Source organism: Dromaius novaehollandiae, unplaced genomic scaffold (genome assembly GCF_036370855.1).
Source record: "Dromaius novaehollandiae isolate bDroNov1 unplaced genomic scaffold, bDroNov1.hap1 HAP1_SCAFFOLD_222, whole genome shotgun sequence".
Lineage (NCBI taxonomy): Eukaryota > Metazoa > Chordata > Aves > Casuariiformes > Dromaiidae > Dromaius > Dromaius novaehollandiae.
The window spans coordinates 1-27,274 of NW_026991322.1; the positions used below are offsets into that span (position 1 = coordinate 1).

At 73.2% G+C, this 27,274-nt stretch overlaps 1 protein-coding gene across 1 annotated transcript; it reads left to right on the top strand.

Moving 5' to 3' along the window:
* Positions 1 to 4: 4 nt before the first annotated feature.
* On the top strand, positions 5 to 27,020 carry LOC135325795 (liprin-alpha-3-like; the record flags this gene model as incomplete). The annotated part of the gene is given in 23 exon segments (XM_064503783.1): positions 5 to 334; positions 1,204 to 1,335; positions 2,449 to 2,511; positions 2,580 to 2,659; positions 3,580 to 3,620; positions 3,623 to 3,740; positions 4,219 to 4,240; positions 5,708 to 5,823; positions 8,250 to 8,463; positions 9,009 to 9,169; positions 11,042 to 11,187; positions 11,883 to 11,976; positions 13,448 to 13,529; positions 14,026 to 14,226; positions 15,215 to 15,277; positions 15,378 to 15,404; positions 16,523 to 16,698; positions 17,978 to 18,075; positions 22,646 to 22,821; positions 24,874 to 24,942; positions 25,443 to 25,509; positions 25,512 to 25,599; positions 27,002 to 27,020. Coding segments are annotated over 23 exon segments (2,583 nt in total), but the record flags the coding sequence as incomplete, so codon positions are not given.
* Between the last annotated feature and the right edge of the window lie 254 nt (positions 27,021 to 27,274).

Genomic DNA, 27,274 nt, shown 5'->3' on the forward strand with positions numbered 1-27,274 from the left:
GTCCCCACGTCCCTGCTGTCCCCACTGTCCCTGTCATCCCCGCTGTCCCCGTCACCCCTGTCGTCCCCGTCACCCCCGTTGTCCCCACTGTCCCCGCTGTCCCCGGTGTCCCCGGTGTCCCTGCCATCCCCGTGTCCCTGCTGTCCCTGTCGTCCCCACTGTCCCCGTCGTCCCCACTGTCCCCGCTGTCCCCGGTGTCCCTGTCGTCCCCACTGTCCCCGGTGTCCCCGCGTCCCCGGTGCCCGCGCAGGCGGAGGAGCGCCACGGGAACTTCGAGGAGCGCCTGCGGCAGCTCGAGGCCCAGCTGCAGGAGAAGAACCAGGAGCTGCAGCGGGTGCGGGGCCGGGGGGGCCCGGGGGGGGGCCCGGGGGGGCCCTGAGGCTTTGGGGGGGGGGTCTTGGGGGGGCCCTGGGGGTGCATGAGGGTTTGGGGGGTCCCTGGGGGGTCCCAGGAGGTGTTGGGGTCCCTGGGCACCCTTGGGGGGGTCCCTGGGAGACCTTGGGGGGGTCCGGGGGGGTCCCAGGAGGTGTTGGGGTCCCTGGGCACCCTTGGGGGGGTCCCTGGGAGACCTTGGGGGGTCCGGGGGGTCCCAGGAGGTGTTGGGACCCCTTGGGGGGGTCCTGCGGGTCCCTGGGGGGGTCCCAGGAGGTGTTGGGGTCCCTGGGGACCCTTGGGGGGGTCCCTGGGAGACCTTGGGGGGGTCCGGGGGGGTCCCAGGAGGTGTTAGGACCCCTTGGGGGGGTCCTGCGGGTCCCTGGGGGGGGTCCCAGGAGGTGTTGGGGTCCCTGGGCACCCTTGGGGGGGTCCCTGGGAGACCTTGGGGGGGTCCGGGGGGGTCCCAGGAGGTGTTGGGACCCCTTGGGGGGGGTCCTGGAGCTCCCTGGGGGGGTCCCAGGAGGTGTTGGGGGCCCTGGGAGACCCTGGGGGGGTCCTGGAGCTCCCTGGGGGGGGTCCCAGGAGGAGTTGGGGGCCCTGGGGGTGATCCCCGGGGTTTTGGGGGTCCCGGGGGGGTCCCCACGCCCCCTGCCCCCCCCCACAGGCCCGGCAGCGGGAGAAGATGAACGACGAGCACAACAACTTGGGGGGGTCCCTGGGGTTTTGGGGGGCTGGGGGGGTCCCCGGGGTTTTGGGGGCCCTGGGAGGGATCCCCGGGGTTTTGGGGGTCCCGGGGGGGTCCCCACGCCCCCGTCCCCCCCCCCGCAGGCCCGGCAGCGGGAGAAGATGAACGACGAGCACAACAAGCGGCTCTCGGAGACCGTCGACCGGCTCCTGTCCGAGTCCAACGAGCGGCTCCAGCTGCACCTTAAGGAGCGCATGGGCGCCCTCGAGGAGAAGGTGCCGCCCGGGGGGGCCGGGGGGGGCCCGGGGGGGTCCTGAGGGGGCCCGGGAGGGTCCTAGGGGGTCCCTAAGGGGGTCTTGGGGGGGGCTGGGGGGTCCTGGGGGTCCCTAGGGGGGTCTCGGGGGGGGCCTGGGGGGGACTGGGGGTCCTGGGGGTCCTGTGGGTCCCTAAGGGGGTCTTGGGGGGCCTGGGGGGTCCTAGGGGGTCCTGGGGGTCCCTAGGGGGGTCTTGGGGGTGCCTGGGGGGGCTGGGGGGTCCCTTGGGGGGTCCCTAAGGGGGTCTCGGGGGGGCCTGGAGGGGTCCTGGGAGGGTCCTAGGGGTCCAGGGGAGGTCATGAAGGGGTCCTGGGGGTCCTGGGGGGCCTTGGGGGGTCCTGAGAGGGCCTGGGCGGTCCTGAGGGGGTCTGGGGGTCCCTAGTGGGGTCCTGGGGATGCCTAAGGGGGTCTTGGGGGGGCCTGGGAGGCTCCTGGGGACAGCTGGGGGGGTCTGGAGGGGGCCTGGCTGTCCCTGGGGGGGTCCTGGGGGAGTCCTGGGGGGCCTGAGAGGTCCTGGGGGGGTCCTGGGAGGGTCTTGAGAGGGCCTGGGGGTTCCTAAGGGGGTCTGGGGCGGCCTGGGGGGTCCCAGGGAGGTCCTGAGGGGTCCAGGGGGCCTGGGAGGGTCCCAGGGGGAGTATGGGGGGCCTGGGGGTCGCGAGGGGTCCGGGGGAGGTCGTGAAGGGGTCCTGGGGGTCTTGGGGGGGCCTGGGAGGCTCCTGGGGGGGCTGGGAGGGTCCTAGGAGGGTCCTGAGGGGGTCTGGGGGTCCCTGGGGGGGTCCTAGAGAGGTCCTGGGGGGCCTGGGAGGCTTCTGAGGGGGGCTGGGGGTGCAGGGGTCCCTGGGAGGGTCCTGGGGGGCCTGGGGGGCTTCTGGGGGTCCTGGGGGTCCCAGGATGCCGGGGGGGGGGCTCCAGGGGGTCTGGGGGGGTCTGGGGGCACCCTCGGGGAGAGGGCAGGCAGCCTGGGGGGGTGCAGGAGGGTCTGGGGGTCCCTGGGGGAGGCTGAGGGGGTCTGGGGGGGCCTGGGGGGGGTCCTCGGCCCTGCCAGCCCCCCCAACCCGCCCCGGCCCCCCCCAGAACTCGCTGAGCGAGGAAATCGCCAACATGAAGAAGCTGCAGGACGAGCTGCTGCTCAACAAGGTACCGGGGGGGGGGTCTGGGGGGGCTCCGGGGGGGGCCGGGACCCCCCCTCACCCCCGGCCCCCCAGGAGCAGCTCCTGGCCGAGATGGAGCGCATGCAGATGGAGATCGACCAGCTCCGCGGCCGCCCCGGCTCCTCCTACTCCAGGTAGGGGGGCCGGGACCCCCCCCCTGTGGCCCCAGGGACCCCCGGGACCCCCCCGAACCCCCCAGGACCCCCCCCAGGGCCGTGGGACCCACCCATGGCCCCAGGGACCCCCCGGAACCCCCAGGCCCTGGGACCCACCCCAAACTCCCCATGGCCCTGGACCCCCCTGGGACCCCCCCAGGGTCCTGGGACCCCCCTGACCCCCCCAAACCCCCCGGGACCCCCGGGACCCCCCCGAACCCCCCAGGACCCACCCCAGGGCCGTGGGACCCACCCATGGCCCCAGGGACCCCCCGGAACCCCCCAGGCCCTGGGACCCCCCCCCAAACTCCCCATGACCCTGGGACCCCCTGGGACCCCCCAGGGTCCTGGGACCCCCCTGACCCCCCCAACCCCCCCGGGACCCCCCGGGATCCCCCCAGGGCCCTGGGACCGCCCTGACCTCCCTGAACCCCCTGGGACCCCCCCAGGGCCATGGGACCCCACCAGACCCCCCCATGGCCCCAGGGACCCCTGGGACCCCCCCAAAGCCCTGGGACCCCCTCGAACCCCCCTAGGGCCCCAGGGACCCCCCGGGACCCCCCCAAGGCACTGGGACCCCCAACCCCCCCCAGGGCCCTGGAAGCCCCCCAAGGCCCCCAGGACCCCCCAGGACCCCCCCATGGCCCCAGAGACCCCCTGGGACCCCCCAGGGCTCCAGGACCCCCCAAGGCCTCTGGGACCCCTTGGGACCCCCCCCACGATCCCAGGGACCCCCCAGGACACCCCCAATGTCTCCCCTATTGCCCCAGGGCCCCCCCAGGACCCCCCGGACCCCCCAGCACCTCCCTATTGCCCCAGACCCCCCTCTCGGCCCCCCCGTGACGCCATGTGTGGGGGGCCGGGGGGGCCCGTGCCCCCTGTCCCCCCCCCGCCCCCAGGTCCCTGCCGGGCAGCGCCCTGGAGCTGCGGTACCCCCCTGCCGGGGGGCCCCCCTGGAGCCCTACGGCCCCGGCGCCCCCCCCCGGCGCCCCCGCAAGGGCCGCTGGGCCCCCCCCAAGGACGAGGCCGCCAAGGTGGGGGCCTGGGGGGGGCCTGGGGGGGTCTGGGGGTGTTGGGGGGCTCCTGGGGGGGTCTGGGGGCTCTTGGGGGGGGCGGGGGCGCTCCTGGGGGGTGTTGGAGGCTCCTGGGGGGTTTAGGGGGGTCTGGGGGTGTTGGGGGGCTCCTGGGGGGGCTTGGGAGGTCCTGGGGGGGGTCTGGGGGGCTCTTGAGGGGGGGTTGGGGGTCCAGATGGGCTCTAGGGGGGTGTTGGGGGCATCTGGGGGGGTTTAGGGGGGTCTGGGGGTGTTGGGGGGCTCCTGGGGGGCTTGGGGGGCTCTTGCAGGGTCTGGGGGCTCCTGGGGGTGTTGGGGGGCAGTCGGGGGGCGGGGGGGGGGGGCTGTGGCGGTGTCCGTCTGTCGGGGCCGTGCTCTGACCGCGTCTCTGTCCCCACCTCTGTCCCTTGTCATGTCACTTGTCCTGTCCCTGTCCCCTCCCTGTCCCCATCCCTGTCCCCATCCCATCTTCATCTTCATCCTCATCCTCATCCCATCCCCATTCCCTGTCCCATCCCATCCCTGTCCCCCTCCCTGTCCCCACCCCATCTTCATCTTCATCTTCATCCTCATCCCCTCACTGTCCCATCCCTGTCCCTTGTCATGTCACTTGTCCTGTCCTGGTCCCCATCCCTGTCCCCATCCCTGTCCCCATCTCCATTCCATCCCCATCCCCGTCCCATCCCATCGTCATCTTCATCCTCATCCTCATCCTCATCCCATTGCTGTCCCATCCCTGTCCCTTGTCATGTTACTTGTCCTTTCCTGGTTCCCATCCTGTCCCCATCCCTGTCCCATCTTTGTCCCCATCCCATCCCATCCCTGTCCCTTGTCGTGTCACTTGTCCTCTCCTGGTCCCCGTCCCCCTCCCTGTCCCATCCCCATCTTCATCCTCATCCTCATCCTTGTCCCATCCCCATTCCCTGTCCCATCCCATCCCTGTCCCCCTCCCTGTCCCCACCCCATCTTCATCTTCATCCTCATCCTCATCCCCTCACTGTCCCATCCCTGTCCCTTGTCATGTCACTTGTCCTGTCACTTGTCCTGTCCCTGTCCCCATCTCTGTCCCCACCCCATCTTCATCTTCATCCTCATCCTCATCCCATCGCTGTGCCATCCCTGTCCCTTGTCCTGTCCCTTGTCCTGTCCTGGTCCCCATCCTGTCCCCATCCCTGTCCCCACCCCATCTTCATCTTCATCCTCATCCTCATCCCATCACTGTCCCATCCCTGTCCCTTGTCCTGTCACTTGTCCTGTCCCTGTCCCCCTCCCTGTCCCCATCCCTGTCCCCACCCCATCTTCATCTTCATCCTCATCCTCATCCCATCACTGTCCCATCCCTGTCCCTTGTCATGTCACTTGTCCTGTCCTGGTCCCCATCCTGTCCCCATCCCTGTCCCATCTTTGTCCCCATCCCCATCCCATCCCTGTCCCTTGTCGTGTCCCTTGTCCTCTCCTGGTCCCTGTCCCCCTCCCTGTCCCATCCCCATGCTCATCCTCATCCTCATCCTTATTCTTGTCCCATCCCCATTCCCTGTCCCATCCCATCCCTGTCCCCATCCCTGTCCCATCCTCATCCCGTCCCATCCCCATCCCTGTCCCCATCCTTGTCCCTTGTCATGTCACTTGTCCTGTCCTGGTCCCTGTCCCCATCCCTGTCCCATCCTCATCCTCATCCTCATCCCGTCCCCATTCCCTGTCCCCATCCTGTCCCCATCCCTGTCCCATCCTCATCCTCATCCCGTCCCGTCCCCATCCCTGTCCCATCCTCATCCTCATCCTCATCCTCATCCTCATCCTCATCCTCATCCTCATCCCGTCCCATTCTTGTCCCCATCCCCATCCCATCCCTGTCCCATCCTCATCCTCATCCTCATCCTCATCCCGTCCCCATTCCCTGTCCCCATCCCCATCCCCGTCCCCTGTCTCCCCCCTGTCCCCCCCCGCAGGAGTGGGAGCGGGGGGGGGCTTCGAGGGGGCCCCGGAGGCCTCGGACGAGGAGGAGCCGCTGTCGCCGGGGGGGCAGACGGACGTGCAGACGCTGGCCTTCATGCTGCAGGAACAGCTGGAGGCCATCAACAAGGAGATCAAGTGAGCCCCCCCGGGACCCCCCCGGGACCCCCCCACACCCCCCCGGGACCCCCACCCCCAGGACCCCCCCACCCCCGGGGGGCAGACGCTGGCCTTCATGCTGCAGGAACAGCTGGAGGCCATCAACAAGGAGATCAAGTGCCCCCCGGGACCCCCCCGGGACCCCCCCACACCCCCCCCGGGACCCCCACCCCCAGGACCCCCCCACCCCGGGGGGCAGGCGCTGGCCTTCATGCTGCAGGAACAGCTGGAGGCCATCAACAAGGAGATCAAGTGAGCCCCCCCGGGACCCCCCGGGACCCCCCCACACCCCCCCCGGGACCCCCACCCCCAGGACCCCCCCACCCCCGGGGGGGCAGGCGCTGGCCTTCATGCTGCAGGAACAGCTGGAGGCCATCAACAAGGAGATCAAGTGAGCCCCCCCGGGACCCCCCCGGGACCCCCCCACACCCCCCCCGGGACCCCCACCCCAGGACCCCCCCACCCCCGGGGGGCAGACGCTGGCCTTCATGCTGCAGGAACAGCTGGAGGCCATCAACAAGGAGATCAAGTGAGCCCCCCCGGGACCCCCCGGGACCCCCCCACACCCCCCCCGGACCCCCACCCCCAGGACCCCCCCACCCCCGGGGGGGCAGGCGCTGGCCTTCATGCTGCAGGAACAGCTGGAGGCCATCAACAAGGAGATCAAGTGAGCCCCCCCGGGACCCCCCCGGGACCCCCCCACACCCCCCCCGGGACCCCCACCCCCAGGACCCCCCCACCCCCGGGGGGCAGGCGCTGGCCTTCATGCTGCAGGAACAGCTGGAGGCCATCAACAAGGAGATCAAGTGAGCCCCCCCGGGACCCCCCCGGGACCCCCCCCGGGACCCCCACCCCCAGGACCCCCCACCCCCCGGGGGGGCAGGCGCTGGCCTTCATGCTGCAGGAACAGCTGGAGGCCATCAACAAGGAGATCAAGTGAGCCCCCCCGGGACCCCCCCGGGACCCCCACCCCCGGGACCCCCCACCCCCGGGGGGGGCAGACGCTGGCCTTCATGCTGCAGGAACAGCTGGAGGCCATCAACAAGGAGATCAAGTGAGCCCCCCCGGGACCCCCCCGGGACCCCCCCGGGACCCCCCCGGGACCCCCACCCCCAGGACCCCCCACCCCCGGGGGGGGCAGACGCTGGCCTTCATGCTGCAGGAACAGCTGGAGGCCATCAACAAGGAGATCAAGTGAGCCCCCCCGGGACCCCCCCGGGACCCCCCCACACCCCCCCCGGGACCCCCACCCCCAGGACCCCCCCACCCCCGGGGGGGCAGGCGCTGGCCTTCATGCTGCAGGAACAGCTGGAGGCCATCAACAAGGAGATCAAGTCTCCGGGGGGGGGTCTGGGGGGCTCTGGGGGGGTCTCTGGGGGTCTTGGGGGGTCGGGGGCTCTATGGGGGTCTCTGGGGGGCTCTATGGGGGGTCATTGGGGATTTCTGGGGGGCTCTGGGGGGGGCTCTGGGCTCTCGAGGGTCTCTGGGGGGTTTTGGGGAGGGTCTCTGGGGTCTCTGGGGGGGCTCAGGGGGCTCTGGGGGGGCTCTGGGGGCTCTGGGGAGCTCTATGGGGTCTCTGGGGGGCTCAGGGGGTCTCTGGGGGCTCTCTGAGGGCTCTGGGGGGGTCTCTGGGGGGTCTCTGGGCTCTGGGGGGGCTCTGGGAGGGCTCAGGGGGTCTCTGGGGCATCTTGGGGGGGCTCTGGGGGCTTTCGGGGGGCTCTGGGGGTCTCGGGAGGGCTCTGGGGGTCTCTAGGGGGACTCGGGGGGTCTGGGGGGGTCTCTGAGACTCTGGGGGGGCTCTGGGGATCTCTATGGGGGCTTGGGGGGGATCTCAGGGGGGTCTGGGGGGCTCTCTGGGGGCTGTGGGGGGTCTCGGGGGGGTCTGGGGGTCTCGGGGGGTGTCTATGGGGGCTCTATGGGGGCTCTGGGGGTCTCGGGGGGGTCTGGGGGCTCTGGGGGGCTCTGGGGGGGCTCTGGGAGGTCTCTGGGAGGTCTGGGGGGGTCTGGGGGGGTCTCGGGGGTCTCTGGGGGCTCTGGGGGGGCTCTGGAAGGTCTCTGGGAGGTCTGGGGGGTCTCGGGGGATCTCAGGGGTCTCTGGGGGCTCTGGGGGGTCTGGGGGGGTCTGGGAGGGTCTCGGGGGTCTCTGGGGGCTCTGGGGGGGCTCTGGAAGGTCTCTGGGAGGTCTGGGGGGGTCTCGGGGGGTCTCGGGGGGCTCTGGGGGGGCTCTGGAAGGTCTCTGGCAGGTCTGGGGGGGTCTCGGGGGGTCTCGGGGGGCTCTGGGGGTCTCTGGGGCTCTGGGGGGTCTCGGGGGGCTCTGGGGGTCTTGGGGGGGTCTGGGAGGTCTGGGGGGGTCTCGGGGGTCTCTGGGGGTCCCCCCCCACACCCACCGCGCCCCCCCCCCGCAGGCTGATCCAGGAGGAGAAGGAGTGCACGGAGCTGCGCGCCGAGGAGCTGGAGAGCCGCGTGGGGGCCGGGGGGCTGGAGCCCCCCCCCGGGCGCCCGCGGCCCCCCGCCCGCCCCCCCTCGCTGCCCCCCCGCGCCAGCCCCTCGCCCCCCAGCAGCGGCCGCTCCACCCCCCGCCCGGCGCCCCCCAGCCCCGCCCGCGAGCCCGACCGCCCCGTGAGTGGGGGGGGGGGCCCCCAAAATCCTGCCCCCCCCCAAAAAACCCCATGGGGGGGGCCCAAATGCAACGTGGGGGGGGGTGCAGGGGACCCCGATGTGCAAGGGGGGGGCAGAAGGGACCCCAAAATGCAACGGGGGGGGTGCAGGGGGACCCCAAATACCAAGGGGGGGCACAAGGGACCTGTAAATGCAATGGGGGGGTGCAAGGGACCCCCAAATGCAACGTGGGGGGGGGTGCAGGGGACTCCAATGTGCAAGGGGGGGGCACAAGGGACCCCAAAATACAACGTGGGGGGTGCAGGGGGACCCCCAATTGCAATGGGGGGGTGCAGGGGGACCCCAAAATGCAATGGGGGGGTGCAGGGGACCCCAATGTGCAAAGGGGGGGCACAAGGGACCCCTAATTGCAATGGGGGGTGCAGGGGACCCCCAATGCAAAGGGGGGGGCACAAGGGACCCCTAATTGCAATGGGGGGGGTGCAGGGGACCCCAATGCAAGGGGGGGGTGCAGGGGATCCCCCCTCACCCGTGCCCCCCCCCAGAACCACGTGCCCAAGGAGGAGGGCGGCCGGGGGCCGGAGGAGAGGGGGGGCCCCGGCGAGACGCCCCCCCCGGCCCCCCGCGCCCCCCGGCCCGAGCGCGCCGCCCCCCCGCTGCCGCTGCCCCCCGGCCCCCCGGACGAGAGCCGCGACCCCCGAGCGGGGTGAGCCGGGGGGGCACCCAGGGGGGTATGGGGACACTGGGGGGGCTGCAGGGACACTGGGGGTCCCTGGGGGTCCCTGGGGGGCATTTGGGGGGGCTATGGGGACACTGGGGGGGCTGTGGGGACACTGGGGGTCCCTGGGGGTCCCTGGGGGGCATTTGGGGGGGCTATGGGGACACTGGGGGGGCTGTGGGGACACTGGGGGTGTCCCTGGGGGTCCCTGGGGGGCATTTGGGGGGGCTATGGGGACATTGGAGGGCCTGGGGGGGACATTGGGGAGCCTATGGGGGGCCTGGGGGGGCCTATGGGGGCACTGGGGTCACACTGGGATATACTGGGGGGTCCCTGGGGATACTGGGGGGACCCTGGGGGCATATTGGGACATTGGGGGGGTCCCTGGGGGTGCTGGGGGGGGTCTGGGTGGTATTGGGGGTCCCTGGGGGAGTCTAGGGGGGGTCTGGGGGGGTTGGGGGGTGCTGGGGGTGCTGAGGGGTCCCTAGGGGCGGTACTGGGGGTCCCTGTGGGTGCTGGGGGGGTCCCTAGGGGAGTCTGGGGGGTCTGGGGGGTATTGGGGGTCCCTGGGGTGCTGGGGGGGTGCTGGGGGGTTCCTATGGGTGCTGAGGGGTCCTTGGGGGCTATTGGGGTCCCTGGGGGGGGTATTGGGGGGTCCTATGGGTGCTGGGGGGTCCCTGGGGGGGTATCGAGGGTCCCTATGGGTGCTGGGGGACCCCGGGGGGGGTCTGGGGGGGTATTGGGGGTTCCTATGGGTCCCTGGGGGTCCCTGGGGGTCCGTGGGGTGTATTGGGGGGTCGCTGGGGGCTCTGGGGGGCTACTGGGGGTCCCTGGAGGGGTCTGGGAGGGTCTGGGGGGTATTGGGGGTGCTGGGGGGCTCTGGGGGGGTCTTAGGGGTCCTTATGGGTCCGGGGGGGGGTATTAGGGGTCCCTGGGGGTCCCTGGAGGGTTACTGGGGGCCCCTATGGGTCCGGGGGGGGTCCCTGGGGTGCTATTGGGGGTCTTGGGGGTCCCTGGGGATCTGTGGGGAGCTATTGGGGGTCTTGGGGGTCCCTATGGGTCTGGGGGGGTATTAGGGGTCCCTGGGGGTCCCTGGGGGGTCTTGGGGGTCCCTATGTGTCCTGGGGGGTTATTGAGGGTCCCTGGGGGTCCCTGGGGGGTCTTGGGGGTCCCTATGTGTCCTGGGGGGTTATTGAGGGTCCCTGGGGGGCTGTGGGGGGTTATTGGGGGTCTTGGGGGTCCCTATGGGTCCTGGGGGTCCCTGGGGATCCCTGGGGGAGGTCTGGGGGGTTATTGGGGGTCCCTATGGGTCCTGGGGGGGTATTAGGGGTCCCTGGGGGGTTATTGGGGGTCCTGGTGGTCCCTGGGGGGTTATTGGGGGTCCCTATGGGTCCCAGGGGGTCCCGGGGGGGTTGTGGGGGAGGTCTGGGGGGTTACTGGGGGTCCCTATGGGTCCCTATGGGTCCCTGGGGGTTATTGGGGGTCCCTGTAGGTCCTGGGGGGGTCTTGGGGGTCCCTATGGGTCTCAGGGGGCTATTGGGGGTCCCTGGGGGGCTATTGGGGGTCTTGGGGGTCCCTATGGGTCCCAGGGGGCTATTGGGGGTCCCTGGGGGGCTGTTGGGGGTCTTGGGGGTCCCTATGGGTCCCAGGGGGCTGTTGGGGGTCCCTGGGGGGCTATTGGGGGTCCTGGGGGTCCCTATGGGTCCCAGGCGGCTGTTGGGGGTCCCTGGGGGGCTGTTGGGGGTCTTGGGGGTCCCTATGGGTCCCAGGGGGCTGTTGGGGATCCCTGGGGGGCTATTGGGGGTCCCGGGGGGTCCCGGGGGGGTCCGGGGGGGGTCGTGGGTCTCACCGGCGCCCCAGGCTGGGCCCCGAGGCTCCCGGCGCCCCCCCGGACCCCCTGCACAAGGCGCCCAAGAAGAAAAGCATCAAATCGTCCATCGGGCGCCTCTTCGGCAAGAAGGAGAAGGGACGCCTGGGCCCCCCGGCCCGCGACGCCCCCGCCCTCGGTGCGCCCCCCCCCACCCCCGGCCGCTGCCCCTGGGGCCCAGGCGTCCGGGACCCCCCACCCCAGGGCACCCCGGGGCCCAGGCGTCCGGGAACCCCCCCCCCCCACCGCCACCCCGGGGCCCAGGCGTCCGGGAACCCCCCCAACCCCCCCCGCCGCTGCCCCTGGGGCCCAGGCGTCCGGGACCCCCCCACCCCAGGGCACCCAGGGGCCCAGGCGTCTGGGAACCCCCCCCCACCCCCCCCACACCGCCACCCCGGGGCCCAGGCGTCCGGGACCCCCCACCCCAGGGCAACCCGGGGCCCAGGTGTCTGGGACCCTCCCCCCCAGGGCCCAGGTGTCCAGGGACCCCCCCGGGGACCCCCCCCACCCTATGGCACCCAGGGGCCCAGGCGTCCGGGAACGCCCCCACACACACACCCCTAGGGGCCCAGGTGTCCAGGTGCCCCCCCCCTTTGGGACCCCCCCCCCACCCTATGGCACCCAGGGGCCCAGGCATCCGGGAACCCCCCCCCAACACACCTGGGGGCGCAGGTGTCCAGGTGCCCCCCCCATTTGGGGACCCCCCCCCCACACACCCCTGGGGCCCAGGCCGCCGGGTGCCCCCCCAGGATGGGCCCAGGCGTCCGGGCGCCTCCCCGTGGGGGCCCCGGCGTCCGGGGAAGGGGGGGGCATCTCACGGGTGCCCCCCCCCAGCCGGGACCCCCTCGGACGAGCTGGGCCCCCCCGACGCCCTGGGGCTGGCGAAGCTGGCGGGGGGGGGCGAGAAGGACCGGCGCAGCAAGAAGAAGTGAGGGGGGGCCCCGGGCGGGGGGGCCGGGGGGGGCCATGGGGGTCTGGGGGGGCCGGGAGAGCTATGGGGGGGGTCTGGGGGGGCCGTGGGGGTCTGCAGGGGGCCGTGAGGGTCTGGGGGGGCCATGGGGGGAGTCTGGGGGGGTCTGGGAGGTCCTGGGGGGGCCATGGGGGGTCTGGGGAGGGGCTGTGGGGGGGGGAAAGGGGGTCTGGAGGCTCCAGGGAGGCCTGGGGGGGCTGGGGGGGTCTATGGGGGGTCTGGGAGGTCCTGGAGGGGTCTGGGGGGGCCATGGGGGCCTGGGGGGGGCCATGGAGTGGATCTGGGGGCGCCTATGGGGAGCCTGGGAGGTCTTGGAGGGGGCTATAGGGAGCCCGGGGGGGTTATAGGGAGTGCGGAAGGTCCGGGGGGGGCTATAGGGGGTCTGGGGGGGCTGTAGGGGGTCTGGGAGGTCCTGGGGGGGCTATAGGGGGTCTGGGGGGGCTGTAGGGGGTCTGGGAGGTCCTGGGGGGGCTGTAGGGGGTCTGGGGGGGCTGTAGGGGGTCTGGGAGGTGCTGGGGGGATCTATAGGGGGTCTGGGGGGGCTGTAGGGGGTCTGGGAGGTCCTGGGGGGGCTATGGAGGGTCTGGGAGGTCCTGGGGAGGCCATGGAGGGGGTCTGGGGGGGCTATAGGGAGCCTGGGGGACGCTATAGGGGGTCTGGCGGAGGCTATAGGGGGTCTGGGAGGTCTTGGGGGAGCTATAGGTGTCCTGGGGGGGCTACAGGGGGTCTGGGGGGGTCTGGGGGGGGCTATAGGGGATCTGGGGGGGCTATAGGGAGCCTGGGGGGGCTATAGGGGGTCTGTGGGGACTGTAGGGGGTCTGGGAGGTCCTGGGGGGGCTATGGGGGGTCTGGGGGGGCTCTAGGGGGTCTGGGAGGTCCTGGGGGGGCTATGGGGGGGACTGGGAGGTCCTGGGGAGGCCATAGAGGGGGTCTGGGGGGTCTGGGAGGTCCTGGGGGGGCTATGGGGGGACTGGGAGGTCCTGGGGAGGCCATAGAGGGGGTCTGGGGGGTCTGGGAGGTCCTGGGGGGGCTCTAGGGGTTCTGGGAGGTCCTGGGGGGGCTATGGGGGTCTGGGGGGGCTCTAGGGGGTCTGGGAGGTCCTGGGGGGGCTATGGGGGGTCTGGGGGGGCTCTAGGGGGTCTGGGGGGGTCTGGGGGGGGCTATAGGGAGCCTGGGGGGGCTATGGGGGGTCTGGGGGGGCTCTAGGGGGTCTGGGAGGTCCTGGGGGGGCTATGGGGGGTCTGGGGGGCTCTAGGGGGTCTGGGGGGGTCTGGGGGGGGCTATAGGGAGCCTGGGGGGGCTATGGGGGGTCTGGGGGGGCTCTAGGGGGTCTGGGAGGTCCTGGGGGGGCTATAGGGGGCCTGGGGGGGCCATGGGGGCTCGGGGGGGGCCGGGGGGGGCCCCGGCGCCCCGCTGACGCCGGCCGCAGGCACGAGCTGCTGGAGGAGGCCTGTCGCCAGGGTCTGCCCTTCGCCGCCTGGGACGGCCCCACCGTCGTCTCCTGGCTCGAGGTGGGTGCGCGGGGGCCCAGGCGTCCGGGGGGGGCCAGGCGTCCGGGGGGGGCCAGGCGTTCAGGGGGCCCAGGCGTCTGGGGGGGCCAGGAGTCTGGGGAGGGACCCAGGTGGCTGGGGGGCCCAGGTGTTCAGGGGGCCCAGGCGTCCGGGGGGGGGCCCAGGTATCCAGGGTGCCCAAGAATCTAGGGGGCCCAGGCGTCCGGGGGGGCCCAGGTGTCCGGGGGGGCCAGGTGTTTGGGGGAGGCCCAGGCATCCAGGGGGTCCCAGGCATCCGGGGGGGGCCCAGGCGTCCGGGGGGGGCCCAGGCGTCCGAGCCGGGGCCCAGGCGTCCCCCCCGTCCCCCCCCCCCAGCTGTGGGTGGGCATGCCGGCGTGGTACGTGGCGGTCTCCGAGCCGGGGCCCAGGCATCCGGGTCAGGTCCCAGGTGTCCGGGGGGGGCCCAGGCGTCCGAGCCGGGGCCCAGGCGTCCCCCCGTCCCCCCTGTCCCCCCCAGCTGTGGGTGGGCATGCCGGCGTGGTACGTGGCGGCGTGCCGGGCCAACGTGAAGAGCGGCGCCGTCATGGCCAACCTGTCGGACACGGAGATCCAGCGGGAGATCGGCATCAGCAACCCGCTGCACCGCCTCAAGCTGCGCTTGGCCATCCAGGAGATGGTGTCGCTCACCAGCCCCTCGGCCCCCGCCTCGGCCCGCACGGTGAGGGCCCAGGCGTCCGGGGGGCCCAGGCGTCCGGGGGGGCCCAGGCGTCCGGGGGGCCCAGGTGTCCGGGGAGGCCCAGGCGTCCAGGAGGGGTCCAGGGAGGCCCAGGTGTCTGGGAGGGGCCCAGGCGGCTGGGGGACCCAGGCGTCCAGGGGGCCCAGGCGTCCGGGGGGCCCAGGTGTCCGGGGGGCCCAGGTGTCCAGAGGGGCCCAGGTGTCCGGGGGGCCCAGGCATCTGGGGGGGCCCAGGTGTCCGGGGGGGCCCAGGTGTCCGGGGGGCCCAGGCGTCCGGGGGGCCCAGGTGTCCGGGGGGCCCAGGTGTCCAGGGGGGCCCAGGTGTCTGGGAGGGGCCCAGGCATCCAGGGGGCCCAGGTGTCTGGGGGGGCCCAGGCGTCTGGGAGGGGCCCAGGTGTCCAGGGGGCACAGGCGTCTGGGGGGCCCAGGTGTCTGGGAGGGGCCCAGGTGTCCGGGGGGCCCAGGCGTCCAGGGGGCCCAGGCATCCGGGGGGGGCCAGGTGTCTGGGAGGGGTCCAGGTGTCCGGGGGGGCCCAGGTGTCCGGGGGCCCAGGTCTCCGGGGGGGCCCAGGCAGCCGGGGGGCCCAGGTCTCCGGGGGGGCCCAGGTGTCCGGGGGGCCCAGGCGTGCGGGGGGCCCAGGTGTCTGGGGGGCCCAGGTGTCCAGAGGGGCCCAGGTGTCCGGGGGGCCCAGGCATCTGGGGGGGCCCAGGTGTCTGGGAGGGGCCCAGGAGTGCGGGGGGCCCAGGTGTCCGGGGGGGCCCAGGTGTCCGGGGGGCCCAGGTGTCCAGGAGGGGTCCAGGGAGGCCCAGGCAGCCGGGAGGGGCCCAGGTGTCTGGTGGGGGGGGGGCAGGCATCCAGGAGGGACCCAGGCGTCCGGGAGGGGCCTAGACATCGGGGGGGGGGGGCCCAGGCATCCGGGAGGGGCCCAGGCATCCGGGGAGGCCCCTCCTTGACCCCCCCGCCCGCCCCAGGCCTCGGCCAACGTCTGGATGACGCACGAGGAGATGGAGTCGCTGGCGGCCGCCACCAAGCCGGTGAGCTCGTGCGACGCACGAGGGCGCCGGGGGGGGGGCCGGGGGGGGCGGGGGGGGGGCTGATGCTTTCTTCCTCCTCCGTCTTCCTCCTCGCTGCCAGGAGACCAAGGAGATCAGCTGGGAGCAGGTACGGGGGGGGGGGCGTGCGAGGGGCTGCGCACGGGGGTGGGGGGGTCTTGCACGAGGATGGGGGGGCCTTGCACAAGGACGGGGCCTTGCACGAGGATGGGGGCCTTGCACGAGGACGGGGGGCCTTGCACAAGGATGGGGGACCTTGCACGAGGATGAGACCTCGCACGAGGACGGGGAGCCTTGCACGAAGATGGGGGTCTTGCACGAGGACGGGGCCCCTTGCACGAGGACGGGGTCTTGCACCAGGACGGGGGGCCTTGCACGAGGACGGGGGGGCCTTGCACGAAGATGGGGGGTCTCGCACGAAGACGGGGCCCCTCGCACGAGGCCGGGGTCTTGCACGAGGCCGGGGGGGTCTCACACAAGGCCGGGGCCTTGCACGGGGCTGGGGGGGTCTTGCCTGGGGCCGGGGGGGTCTCACACGAGGAAGTCTTGCACAAGGCTGGGAGGGTCTTGCACGAGGCTGGGACCCCTCGCACAAGGCCGGGGTCTTGCACCGGGATGGGGGGGGTCTTGCACGGGGCCAGGGGGGGGTCTTGCACGAGGCTGGGGTCTTGCACGAGGACGGGGTCTCACCCAGGGCCGGGGTCTTGCACCAGGAAGGTGCCTTGCACGAGGACAGGGTCTTGCACGAGGATGGGGTCTTGCACGAGGCCGGGGGTCTCGCCTGGGGCCGGGGGGTCTCGCACGAGGCCGGGACCCCTTGCACGAGGCCGGGGTCTCGCACGAGGCCGGGGTCTTGCATGGGGATGGGGCCTTGCACCAGGATGGGGGGGGTCTTGCATGGGGCCAGGGGGGGTCTTGCACGAGGCTGGGGTCTTGCACGAGGATGGGGTCTTGCACCAGGACGGGGTCTTGCACGAGGACGGGGTCTCACCCGGGGCCGGGGTCTTGCATGGGGCCGGGGGGGGGGGCCTTGCACCAGGATGGGGCCTTGCACGAGGATGAGGCCTCACACGAGGACAGGGGGCCTTGCACGAGGATGGGGGGCCTTGCACGAGGACGAGGCCTCGCACGAGGACGGGGTCTTGCACGAGGCCGGGGGGGTCTCACCCGGGGCCGGGGGGGGTCTCGCCCCCGCCGGGCCTGGCACGAGGGGGCCGGCGTGCGCAGATCCTGGCGTGCGGCGAGCTGACGCACGAGTGGGTGGGCAACGAGTGGCTGCCGAGCCTGGGGCTGCCGCAGTACCGCAGCCTCTTCATGGAGTCGCTGGTGGACGCCCGCATGCTCGACCACCTCAGCAAGAAGGAGCTGCGCGGGCAGCTCAAGATGGTCGACAGCTTCCACCGGTGAGCGCCGACCCCCCCCCCCGGGCACCCCCGTGGGACCCCCCACCCGTGGGACCCCCCCCGGGACCTGGGGGACCCCCTGGGAGCCCGCCCTGGGCCTCCTGGGGACCCCTGGGACGGCCCTTGGGGACCTCCTGGGCGTGGTGGGACACCGTGGGACATCTGGGAGACCCGTGGGACATCTGGGAGACCCGTGGGACCCCCCCACCCATGGGACCCCCCACCCGTGGGACCCCCCACCCGTGGGACCCCCGTGGGACCCCTCCCTGGGCCTCCTGGGGACCCCTAAGGTCTCCTGGGACGGCCCTTGGGGACCTCTTGGACGTGGTGGGACACCGTGGGACATCCCGGGAGACCCGTGGGACCCCCCACCCGTGGGACCCCCCACCCGTGGGACCCCCGTGGGACCCCTCCCTGGGCCTCCTGGGGACCCCTAAGGTCTCCTGGGACGGCCCTTGGGGACCTCTTGGACGTGGTGGGACACCGTGGGACGTCCTGGGAGACCCGTGGGACCCCCCACCTGTGGGACCCCCCACCCGTGGGACCCACCCAGGACCTGGGGGACCCCCCTGGGAGCCCGCCCTGGGCCTCCTGGGGACACCTAAGGTCTCCTGGGACGGCCCTTGGGGACCTCTTGGACGTGGTGGGACACCGTGGGACATCCCGGGAGACCCGTGGGACCCCCCACCCGTGGGACCCCCCACCCGTGGGACCCCCGTGGGACCCCTCCCTGGGCCTCCTGGGGACCCCTAAGGTCTCCTGGGACGGCCCTTGGGGACCTCTTGGACGTGGTGGGACACCGTGGGACGTCCTGGGAGACCCGTGGGACCCCCCACCCGTGGGACCCCCCACCTGTGGGACCCCCCTGGGACCCCTCCCTGGACCTCCTGGGGACCCCTGGCAGCCCCTGGGACGGCCCTTGGGGACCTCTTGGACCTGGTGGGACCCCTTGGGGACCCCCCAGCTGCCCCCCCCCAGGGTGAGCCCCCCCCAGCTGACCCCCCCCAGCTGACCCCCCAGCTGCCCCCACCCCAGGGTGACCCCCCCCAGCTGACCCCCCCAGCTGCCCCCCCCCCAGCTGCCCCCCCGGGTGACCCCCCCCAGCTGACCCCCCCCCCCAGCTGACCCCCCCCCCAGGGTGAGCATCCCCAGCTGACCCCCCCCAGCTGACGCCCCCCAGCTGCCCCCCCCCAGGGTGACCCCCCCCAGCTGACGCCCCCCAGCTGCCCCCCCCCAGGGTGACCCCCCCCAGCTGACCCCCCCCAGCTGCCCCCCCCAGGGTGAGCCTCCACTACGGCATCCTCTGCCTCAAGCGCCTCAACTACGACCGCAAAGAGCTGGAGCGGCGCCGCGAGCAGAGCCAGGAGCAGAGCACCGGTGCGGGGGGGTCCCGGGGGGGTCCCGGGGGGGTCCCGGGGGGGTCCTGGGGGGGGCTATGGGGGTGCAATGTGGGTGCAACACGGGTGCAATGTGGGTGCAGCGCGGGGGTGCAGCGCGGGGGTGCGGTGCGGGTGTCGTGCGGGTGTAACGCGGGTGTAACGCGGGTGCAGACGTGGTGGTGTGGTCCAACGAGCGGGTGACGGCCTGGGTGCAGCGCGGGGGTGCGGTGCGGGTGTCGTGCGGGTGTAACGCGGGTGTAACGCGGGCGCAGACGTGGTGGTGTGGTCCAACGAGCGGGTGACGGCCTGGGTGCAGCGCGGGGGTGCGGTGCGGGTGTCGTGCGGGTGTAACGCGGGTGTAACGCGGGCGCAGACGTGGTGGTGTGGTCCAACGAGCGGGTGACGGCCTGGGTGCAGCGCGGGGGTGCGGTGCGGGTGTCGTGCGGGTGTAACGCGGGTGTAACGCGGGTGCAGACGTGGTGGTGTGGTCCAACGAGCGGGTGACGGCCTGGGTGCAGCGCGGGGGTGCGGTGCGGGTGTCGTGCGGGTGTAACGCGGGTGTAACACGGGCGCAGACGTGGTGGTGTGGTCCAACGAGCGGGTGACGGCCTGGGTGCAGCGCGGGGGTGCGGTGCGGGTGTCGTGCGGGTGTAACGCGGGTGTAACACGGGCGCAGACGTGGTGGTGTGGTCCAACGAGCGGGTGACGGCCTGGGTGCAGCGCGGGGGTGCGGTGCGGGTGTCGTGCGGGTGTAACGCGGGTGTAACGCGGGCGCAGACGTGGTGGTGTGGTCCAACGAGCGGGTGACGGCCTGGGTGCAGCGCGGGGGTGCGGTGCGGGTGTCGTGCGGGTGTAACGCGGGTGTAACGCGGGCGCAGACGTGGTGGTGTGGTCCAACGAGCGGGTGACGGCCTGGGTGCAGCGCGGGGGTGCGGTGCGGGTGTCGTGCGGGTGTAACGCGGGTGTAACACGGGCGCAGACGTGGTGGTGTGGTCCAACGAGCGGGTGACGGCCTGGGTGCAGCGCGGGGGTGCGGTGCGGGTGTCGTGCGGGTGTAACGCGGGTGTAACGCGGGCGCAGACGTGGTGGTGTGGTCCAACGAGCGGGTGACGGCCTGGGTGCAGCGCGGGGGTGCGGTGCGGGTGTCGTGCGGGTGTAACGCGGGTGTAACGCGGGCGCAGACGTGGTGGTGTGGTCCAACGAGCGGGTGACGGCCTGGGTGCAGCGCGGGGGTGCGGTGCGGGTGTCGTGCGGGTGTAACGCGGGTGTAACGCGGGCGCAGACGTGGTGGTGTGGTCCAACGAGCGGGTGACGGCCTGGGTGCAGCGCGGGGGTGCGGTGCGGGTGTCGTGCGGGTGTAACGCGGGTGTAACGCGGGCGCAGACGTGGTGGTGTGGTCCAACGAGCGGGTGACGGCCTGGGTGCAGCGCGGGGGTGCGGTGCGGGTGTCGTGCGGGTGTAACGCGGGTGTAACGCGGGCGCAGACGTGGTGGTGTGGTCCAACGAGCGGGTGACGGCCTGGGTGCAGCGCGGGGGTGCGGTGCGGGTGTCGTGCGGGTGTAACGCGGGTGTAACGCGGGTGCAGACGTGGTGGTGTGGTCCAACGAGCGGGTGACGGCCTGGGTGCAGCGCGGGTGCAGTGCGGGTGTAGTGCGGGTGCGGTGCGGGTGTCGTGCGGGTGTAACGCGGGTGTCGTGCGGGTGCAGACGTGGTGGTGTGGTCCAACGAGCGGGTGACGGCCTGGGTGCAGCGCGGGGGTGCGGTGCGGGTGTCGTGCGGGTGCAGTGCGGGTGTCGTGCGGGTGTAACGCGGGTGTAACGTGGGTGCAGACGTGGTGGTGTGGTCCAACGAGCGGGTGACGGCCTGGGTGCAGCGCGGGTGCAGTGCGGGTGTAGTGCGGGTGTCGTGCGGGTGTCGTGCGGGTGTAACGCGGGTGCCGTGCGGGTGCAGACGTGGTGGTGTGGTCCAACGAGCGGGTGACGGCCTGGGTGCAGCGCGGGGGTGCGGTGCGGGTGTCGTGCGGGTGTAACGCGGGTGTAACACGGGCGCAGACGTGGTGGTGTGGTCCAACGAGCGGGTGACGGCCTGGGTGCAGCGCGGGGGTGCGGTGCGGGTGTCGTGCGGGTGTAACGCGGGTGTAACGCGGGCGCAGACGTGGTGGTGTGGTCCAACGAGCGGGTGACGGCCTGGGTGCAGCGCGGGGGTGCGGTGCGGGTGTCGTGCGGGTGTAACGCGGTGTAACGCGGGCGCAGACGTGGTGGTGTGGTCCAACGAGCGGGTGACGGCCTGGGTGCAGCGCGGGGGTGCGGTGCGGGTGTCGTGCGGGTGTAACGCGGTGTAACGCGGGCGCAGACGTGGTGGTGTGGTCCAACGAGCGGGTGACGGCCTGGGTGCAGCGCGGGGGTGCGGTGCGGGTGTCGTGCGGGTGTAACGCGGGTGTAACGCGGGTGCAGACGTGGTGGTGTGGTCCAACGAGCGGGTGACGGCCTGGGTGCAGCGCGGGGGTGCGGTGCGGGTGTCGTGCGGGTGTAACGCGGGTGTAACGCGGGCGCAGACGTGGTGGTGTGGTCCAACGAGCGGGTGACGGCCTGGGTGCAGCGCGGGGGTGCGGTGCGGGTGTCGTGCGGGTGTAACGCGGGTGTAACGCGGGCGCAGACGTGGTGGTGTGGTCCAACGAGCGGGTGACGGCCTGGGTGCAGCGCGGGTGCAGTGCGGGTGTAGTGCGGGTGCGGTGCGGGTGTCGTGCGGGTGTAACGCGGGTGTCGTGCGGGTGCAGACGTGGTGGTGTGGTCCAACGAGCGGGTGACGGCCTGGGTGCAGCGCGGGGGTGCGGTGCGGGTGTCGTGCGGGTGCAGTGCGGGTGTCGTGCGGGTGTAACGCGGGTGTAACGTGGGTGCAGACGTGGTGGTGTGGTCCAACGAGCGGGTGACGGCCTGGGTGCAGCGCGGGTGCAGTGCGGGTGTAGTGCGGGTGTCGTGCGGGTGTCGTGCGGGTGTAACGCGGGTGCCGTGCGGGTGCAGACGTGGTGGTGTGGTCCAACGAGCGGGTGACGGCCTGGGTGCAGCGCAGGGGTGCAGTGCGGGTGTAGTGCGGGTGCGGTGCGGGTGTCGTGCGGGTGTAACGCGGGTGTAACGCGGGCGCAGACGTGGTGGTGTGGTCCAACGAGCGGGTGACGGCCTGGGTGCAGCGCGGGGGTGCGGCGCGGGTGTCGTGCGGGTGTAACGCGGGTGTAACGCGGGCGCAGACGTGGTGGTGTGGTCCAACGAGCGGGTGACGGCCTGGGTGCAGCGCGGGGGTGCGGTGCGGGTGTCGTGCGGGTGTAACGCGGGTGTAACGCGGGCGCAGACGTGGTGGTGTGGTCCAACGAGCGGGTGACGGCCTGGGTGCAGCGCGGGGGTGCGGTGCGGGTGTCGTGCGGGTGTAACGCGGGTGTAACGCGGGCGCAGACGTGGTGGTGTGGTCCAACGAGCGGGTGACGGCCTGGGTGCAGCGCGGGGGTGCGGTGCGGGTGTCGTGCGGGTGTAACGCGGGTGTAACGCGGGCGCAGACGTGGTGGTGTGGTCCAACGAGCGGGTGACGGCCTGGGTGCAGCGCGGGGGTGCAGTGCGGGTGTCGTGCGGGTGTAACGCGGGTGTAACGCGGGCGCAGACGTGGTGGTGTGGTCCAACGAGCGGGTGACGGCCTGGGTGCAGCGCGGGGGTGCGGTGCGGGTGTCGTGCGGGTGTAACGCGGGTGTAACGCGGGCGCAGACGTGGTGGTGTGGTCCAACGAGCGGGTGACGGCCTGGGTGCAGCGCGGGGGTGCGGTGCGGGTGTCGTGCGGGTGTAACGCGGGTGTAACGCGGGCGCAGACGTGGTGGTGTGGTCCAACGAGCGGGTGACGGCCTGGGTGCAGCGCGGGGGTGCGGTGCGGGTGTCGTGCGGGTGTAACGCGGGTGTAACGCGGGCGCAGACGTGGTGGTGTGGTCCAACGAGCGGGTGACGGCCTGGGTGCAGCGCGGGGGTGCGGTGCGGGTGTCGTGCGGGTGTCGTGCGGGTGTAACGCGGGTGTAACGCGGGCGCAGACGTGGTGGTGTGGTCCAACGAGCGGGTGACGGCCTGGGTGCAGCGCGGGGGTGCGGTGCGGGTGTCGTGCGGGTGTAACGCGGGTGTAACGCGGGCGCAGACGTGGTGGTGTGGTCCAACGAGCGGGTGACGGCCTGGGTGCAGCGCGGGGGTGCGGTGCGGGTGTCGTGCGGGTGTAACGCGGGTGTAACGCGGGCGCAGACGTGGTGGTGTGGTCCAACGAGCGGGTGACGGCCTGGGTGCAGCGCGGGGGTGCGGTGCGGGTGTCGTGCGGGTGTAACGCGGGTGTAACGCGGGCGCAGACGTGGTGGTGTGGTCCAACGAGCGGGTGACGGCCTGGGTGCAGCGCGGGGGTGCGGTGCGGGTGTCGTGCGGGTGTAACGCGGGTGTAACGCGGGCGCAGACGTGGTGGTGTGGTCCAACGAGCGGGTGACGGCCTGGGTGCAGCGCGGGGGTGCGGTGCGGGTGTCGTGCGGGTGTAACGCGGGTGTAACGCGGGCGCAGACGTGGTGGTGTGGTCCAACGAGCGGGTGACGGCCTGGGTGCAGAGCGTGGGCCTCAAGGAGTTCGCCCGCAACCTGGGCGAGAGCGGGGTGCACGGGGCCCTCCTGGCCCTCGACGACACCTTCGACTGGGCCGACCTGGCCCTGCTGCTGCAGATCCCCACCCAGAACACCCAGGTGGGCGCGGGCGGCTGGGTGCTATGGGGCTGGGTGCTATGGGGCTGGGTGCTATGGGGCCGAGATGGGGGCTGGGATGGGTGCTGTGGGTCTGGGTGCTATGGGTCTGGGATGGGGTCTGGGATGGGGTCTGGGAGGCATGCAATGGGTGCTGTGGGTCTGGGGTGGGTGCTGAGATGGGTGCTATGGGGCTGGGATGGGTGCTATGGGGCTGGAAAGGGGTCTTGGAGGTGTGGGATGGGTGCTATGGGTCTGGGATGGGTCCTGAGATGGGTGCTATGGGTCTGGGGTGGGTGCTATGGGGCTGGGTGCTATGGGGCTGGGTGCTATGGGGCTGGGTGCTATGGGTCCGAGATGGGGGCTGGGATGGGTGCCGTGGGTCTGGGATGGGGTCTGGGAGGCGTGCAATGGGTGCTATGGGTCTGGGATGGGTGCTGGGATGGGTGCTGTGGGTCTGGGTGCTATGGGGCTGGGTGCTATGGGGCCGAGATGGGTGCTGGGATGGGTGCTGTGGGTCTGGGATGGGGTGCTATGGGTCTTGGGGTGGTCGCTGTGGGTCGTGGGATGGGTGCTATGGGTCTGGGATGGGTCCTGCAGGTCTGGGGCAGGTGCTGTGGGTCTGGGGTGGGTGCTATGGGTCTGGGTGCTATGGGTCTGGGGCGGGTGCTGTGCTGGGTGCTGTGGGTCTGAGAGAGGGTCCTGGCGGTCTGCAATGGGGTGCTGGGGGTCTGGGATGGGCGCTATGGGTCTGGGATGGGGTCTTGGAGGTGTGGGGTGGTCGCTATGGGTCTGGGGTGGGTGCTGGGGGTCCGGGGTGGTCGCTATGGGTCCGGGGAGACGCTGTGGGTCCGGGGTGGGTGCTGGGGGTCCGGGGTGGTCGCTATGGGTCTGGGGTGGGCGCTGTGGGTCTGGGGCGGGTGCTGGGGGTCCGGGGTGGGTGCTGGGGGTCCAGGGTGGTCGCTATGGGTCTGGGGTGGGCGCTATGGGTCTGGGGGGCGCTAGGGGTCTGGGGTGGGTGCTGGGGGTCCGGGGTGGGTGCTGGGGGTCCGGGGTGGTCGCTATGGGTCTGGGGTGGGTGCTGTGGGTCCGGGGTGGGTGCTGTGGGTCTGGGGCAGGTGCTGGGGGTCCGGGGTGGTCGCTATGGGTCCGGGGTGGCCGCTATGGGTCCGGGGTGGGTGCTGGGGGTCCGGGGTGGTTGCTATGGGTCTGGGGCGGGCGCTGGGGTCCGGGGGGGCGCTGGGGGTCCGGGGGGTCACTATGGGTCCGGGGTGGGTGCTGGGGGTCCGGGGGGGCGCTGGGGGTCCGGGGGGGCGCTATGGGTCTGGGGCGGGTGCTGGGGGTCCGGGGTGGTCGCTATGGGTCCGGGGTGGGTGCTGGGGGTCCGGGGTGGTCGCTATGGGTCCGGGGTGGCCGCTATGGGTCCGGGGGGTCGCTATGGGTCCGGGGTGGGTGCTGGGGGTCCGGGGTGGTCGCTGTGGGTCCGGGGGGACGCTGGGGGTCCGGGGGGGTCGCTATGGGTCCGGGGTGGGTGCTGTGGGTCCGGGGTGGTCGCTATGGGTCCGGGGGGGTCGCTATGGGTCCGGGGGGGCGCTATGGGTCGGGGTGGTCGCTATGGGTCCGGGGTGGGTGCTGTGGGTCCGGGGTGGGTGCTGTGGGTCCGGGGTGGTCGCTATGGGTCCGGGGGGGCGCTGTGGGTCCGGGGTGGTCGCTATGGGTCCGGGTGGGTGCTGGGGGTCCGGGGTGGTCGCTATGGGTCCGGGGGGGCGCTGTGGGTCCGGGGTGGTCGCTGTGGGTCCGGGGGGCGCTATGGGTCCGGGGTGGTCGCTGGGGGTCCGGGGTGGTCGCTATGGGTCCGGGGGGGCGCTGTGGGTCCGGGGGGGCGCTGGGGGTCCGGGGGGCGCTATGGGTCCGGGGTGGTCGCTGGGGGTCCGGGGTGGTCGCTATGGGTCCGGGGGGGCGCTGTGGGTCCGGGGTGGTCGCTGTGGGTCCGGGGTGGGTGCTGTGGGTCCGGGGGGGCGCTGGGGGTCTGATGCCCCCCCGTGCCCCCCCCAGGCGCGGCAGCTGCTGCAGCAGGAGTTCTCGGCTCTCATCAGCGTCGGCACCGACCGGCGCCTCGACGAGGTGGGGGGCTGCGGCCCCCACCCCCCCCGGCACCCCGGGGACCCCCCGGCTCCCCAGCCCCCCCCCGCCCCACAGCACCCCCAGGGACCCCCACGGCACTCCCCCCCCCACGGCACCCAGGGCCCCCCATGGCACCGGGGGGTCGGTGGGTGCTGGGGGGGGTCTCGGGGCTCCGGGGGGGGGTCGGGGGCTGCCGGGGGGGTCTCGGGGCTCCGGGGGGTTCGGTGGGCTCTGGGGGGGGGGTGTCGGGGTTGGGGGGGGGTCTCGGGTTCTGGGGGGGGGTCGGTGGTCTCCGGGGGGGGGTCCCGGTGCTCGGGGGGTGCCGGGGGGGGGGGTGGTCTCCTGGGGGGCTCCGGGGGGGGGTCCCGGTGCTCGGGGGGTGCCGGGGGGGTCTCGGGGCTCCGGGGGGGGAGGTGGGTGTGCTCGGGGGGGGGGTCCCGGTGGTCGGGGGTGCCGCCCCCGCCGTGACCCCCCCGGGCCCCCCCGGCCCCCCCCCCCAGGACGGCGCCAAGGGCTTCAGCCGCTCCCCGTCGTGGCGGCGCCTCTTCCGCGAGAAGGAGCTGCGGGGGGCCCCGACGCCGGCGAGACGCTGCCCCCCACCTGCCGCAGCGCCCCGCGCGCCCCCCCCGGGCCCCCCCGCGCCGGCCCCCCCGGACGGTGAGAGACCCCCCCCGGGGAGAAACCCCCCCCCCCGGGGAACCCCCCCCGAGAAACTCCCCCCCCCGGGGAACCTCCCCCCCGAGAAACCCCCCCCCGGGGAACCCCCCCCCCCGGGGAACCCCCCCTGAGAAACCCCCCCCTGAGAAACCCCCCCCCCGAGAAACCCCCCCCGGGGAACCTCCCCCCCCGAGAAAACCCCCCCGAGAAACCCCCCCCCCGAGAAATCCCCCCCGGGGAACCTCCCCCCCCCCCCTCCCCCCGCGCCGTCCCCCCCCCGGACGGTGAGAGACCCCCCCCCGGGGAGAACCCCCCCCGGGACCCCCCCGACAATGAGCTTCCCCCCCCGCACCATGGGGGGGCTCACAGACACCCCGGGGGCAACTGGGGGGGGGGCTCAGACCCCCCCCAGGGCACCTGCGGGGCTCAGGACCCCCCCGGGGCAATTGGGGGGGGCTCAGGACCCCCCCAAGGGGTTATTGGGGGGCTCCGACCCCCCCGTAGTGATTAGGGGGGGCTCAGACCCCCCCCGGGGTAACGGGGGGGCTCAGGACCCCCCTGGGGTGACTGGGGGGGGCCTCCAACCCCCCGGTTATTTGGGGGAGGTCCTGCCCCTTTCGCCCCCCCCGGGGGGATATTTTTTGGGGGGGGTCTCACTCTTTGGCCCCCGCGCTGCCCCCCCCGCGCGGCGACGGCGTCTCGGTGCGGACGTACTCGTGCTAGCGGTGAGGGGGGGGCGCCCGGGGGGGCACCGGGGGGGCACGGGGGGGGCACCGGGGGGGGCCATGGGGGGTCCCGGGGGGGGCGGTTTGGGGCGATTCGGGGAGGTTTGGGCTTCTGGGGGGGGCTGGAAAAAGGGGGGGGTCATTGGGGGGGGCCATTATTTGGGGGGGCATTATTTGGGGGGGGGCCATTATTTGGGGGGGGGGCCCGGAGCAGGATTTTGGGCTGATTCGGGGGGTTTTGGTGAATGGGGGGGGGGGGCTCCGGGGTGGGAACTGGGGGGGGATTTTGGCTTATGGGGGGGGGGCATCTGGGGGGGGTGATTATTTGGGGGGGGGGTCTGGGAGAGGGGTCATTTGGGGGGGGCCCAGGGCAGGATTTTGGGGTCATTTAAGGGGGTTTTGGTTAATGGGGGGGGTCATTTGCTGCGGGGGGGGGCAGGGCAGGATTTTGGGGTCATTTAAGGGGTTTTGGTTAATGGGGGGGGTCATTTGCTGCGGGGGGGGGGCCAGGGCAGGATTTTGGGGTCATTTAAGGGGGTTTTGGTTAATGGGGGGGTCATTTGCTGTGGGGGGGGGGGCCCAGGGCAGGATTTTGGGGTCATTTGGGAGCGTTTTGGCTTGGGGGGGGCATTTCGACCCCCCCCATTTGCCCCCCCTCATTCCCCCCCCCCCCACAGGTCCCTGAAGCCGGAGTGACAACGCCTGGGGGGGGGGGGGGTCCTGTGCCCCCCCCCCGAACACCAAGGACCCCCCCAAACCTGCCCCCCCCATGTGTGGGTGCAGGGGGGGGTTATTTATTTGGGGGGGGTCAGATCTTGGGGGGGGCCCCCCGCCCCCCCCCATCGTGGGGCCCCGGACGGCCCCGGACGTGCTGCTAAAGGGGGGGGTCGTGGCCCCCCCCGCTGCCTTGGGCCCCCCCCAAAAAAAGGGCCTTGGGGGGGGGGGCCCTT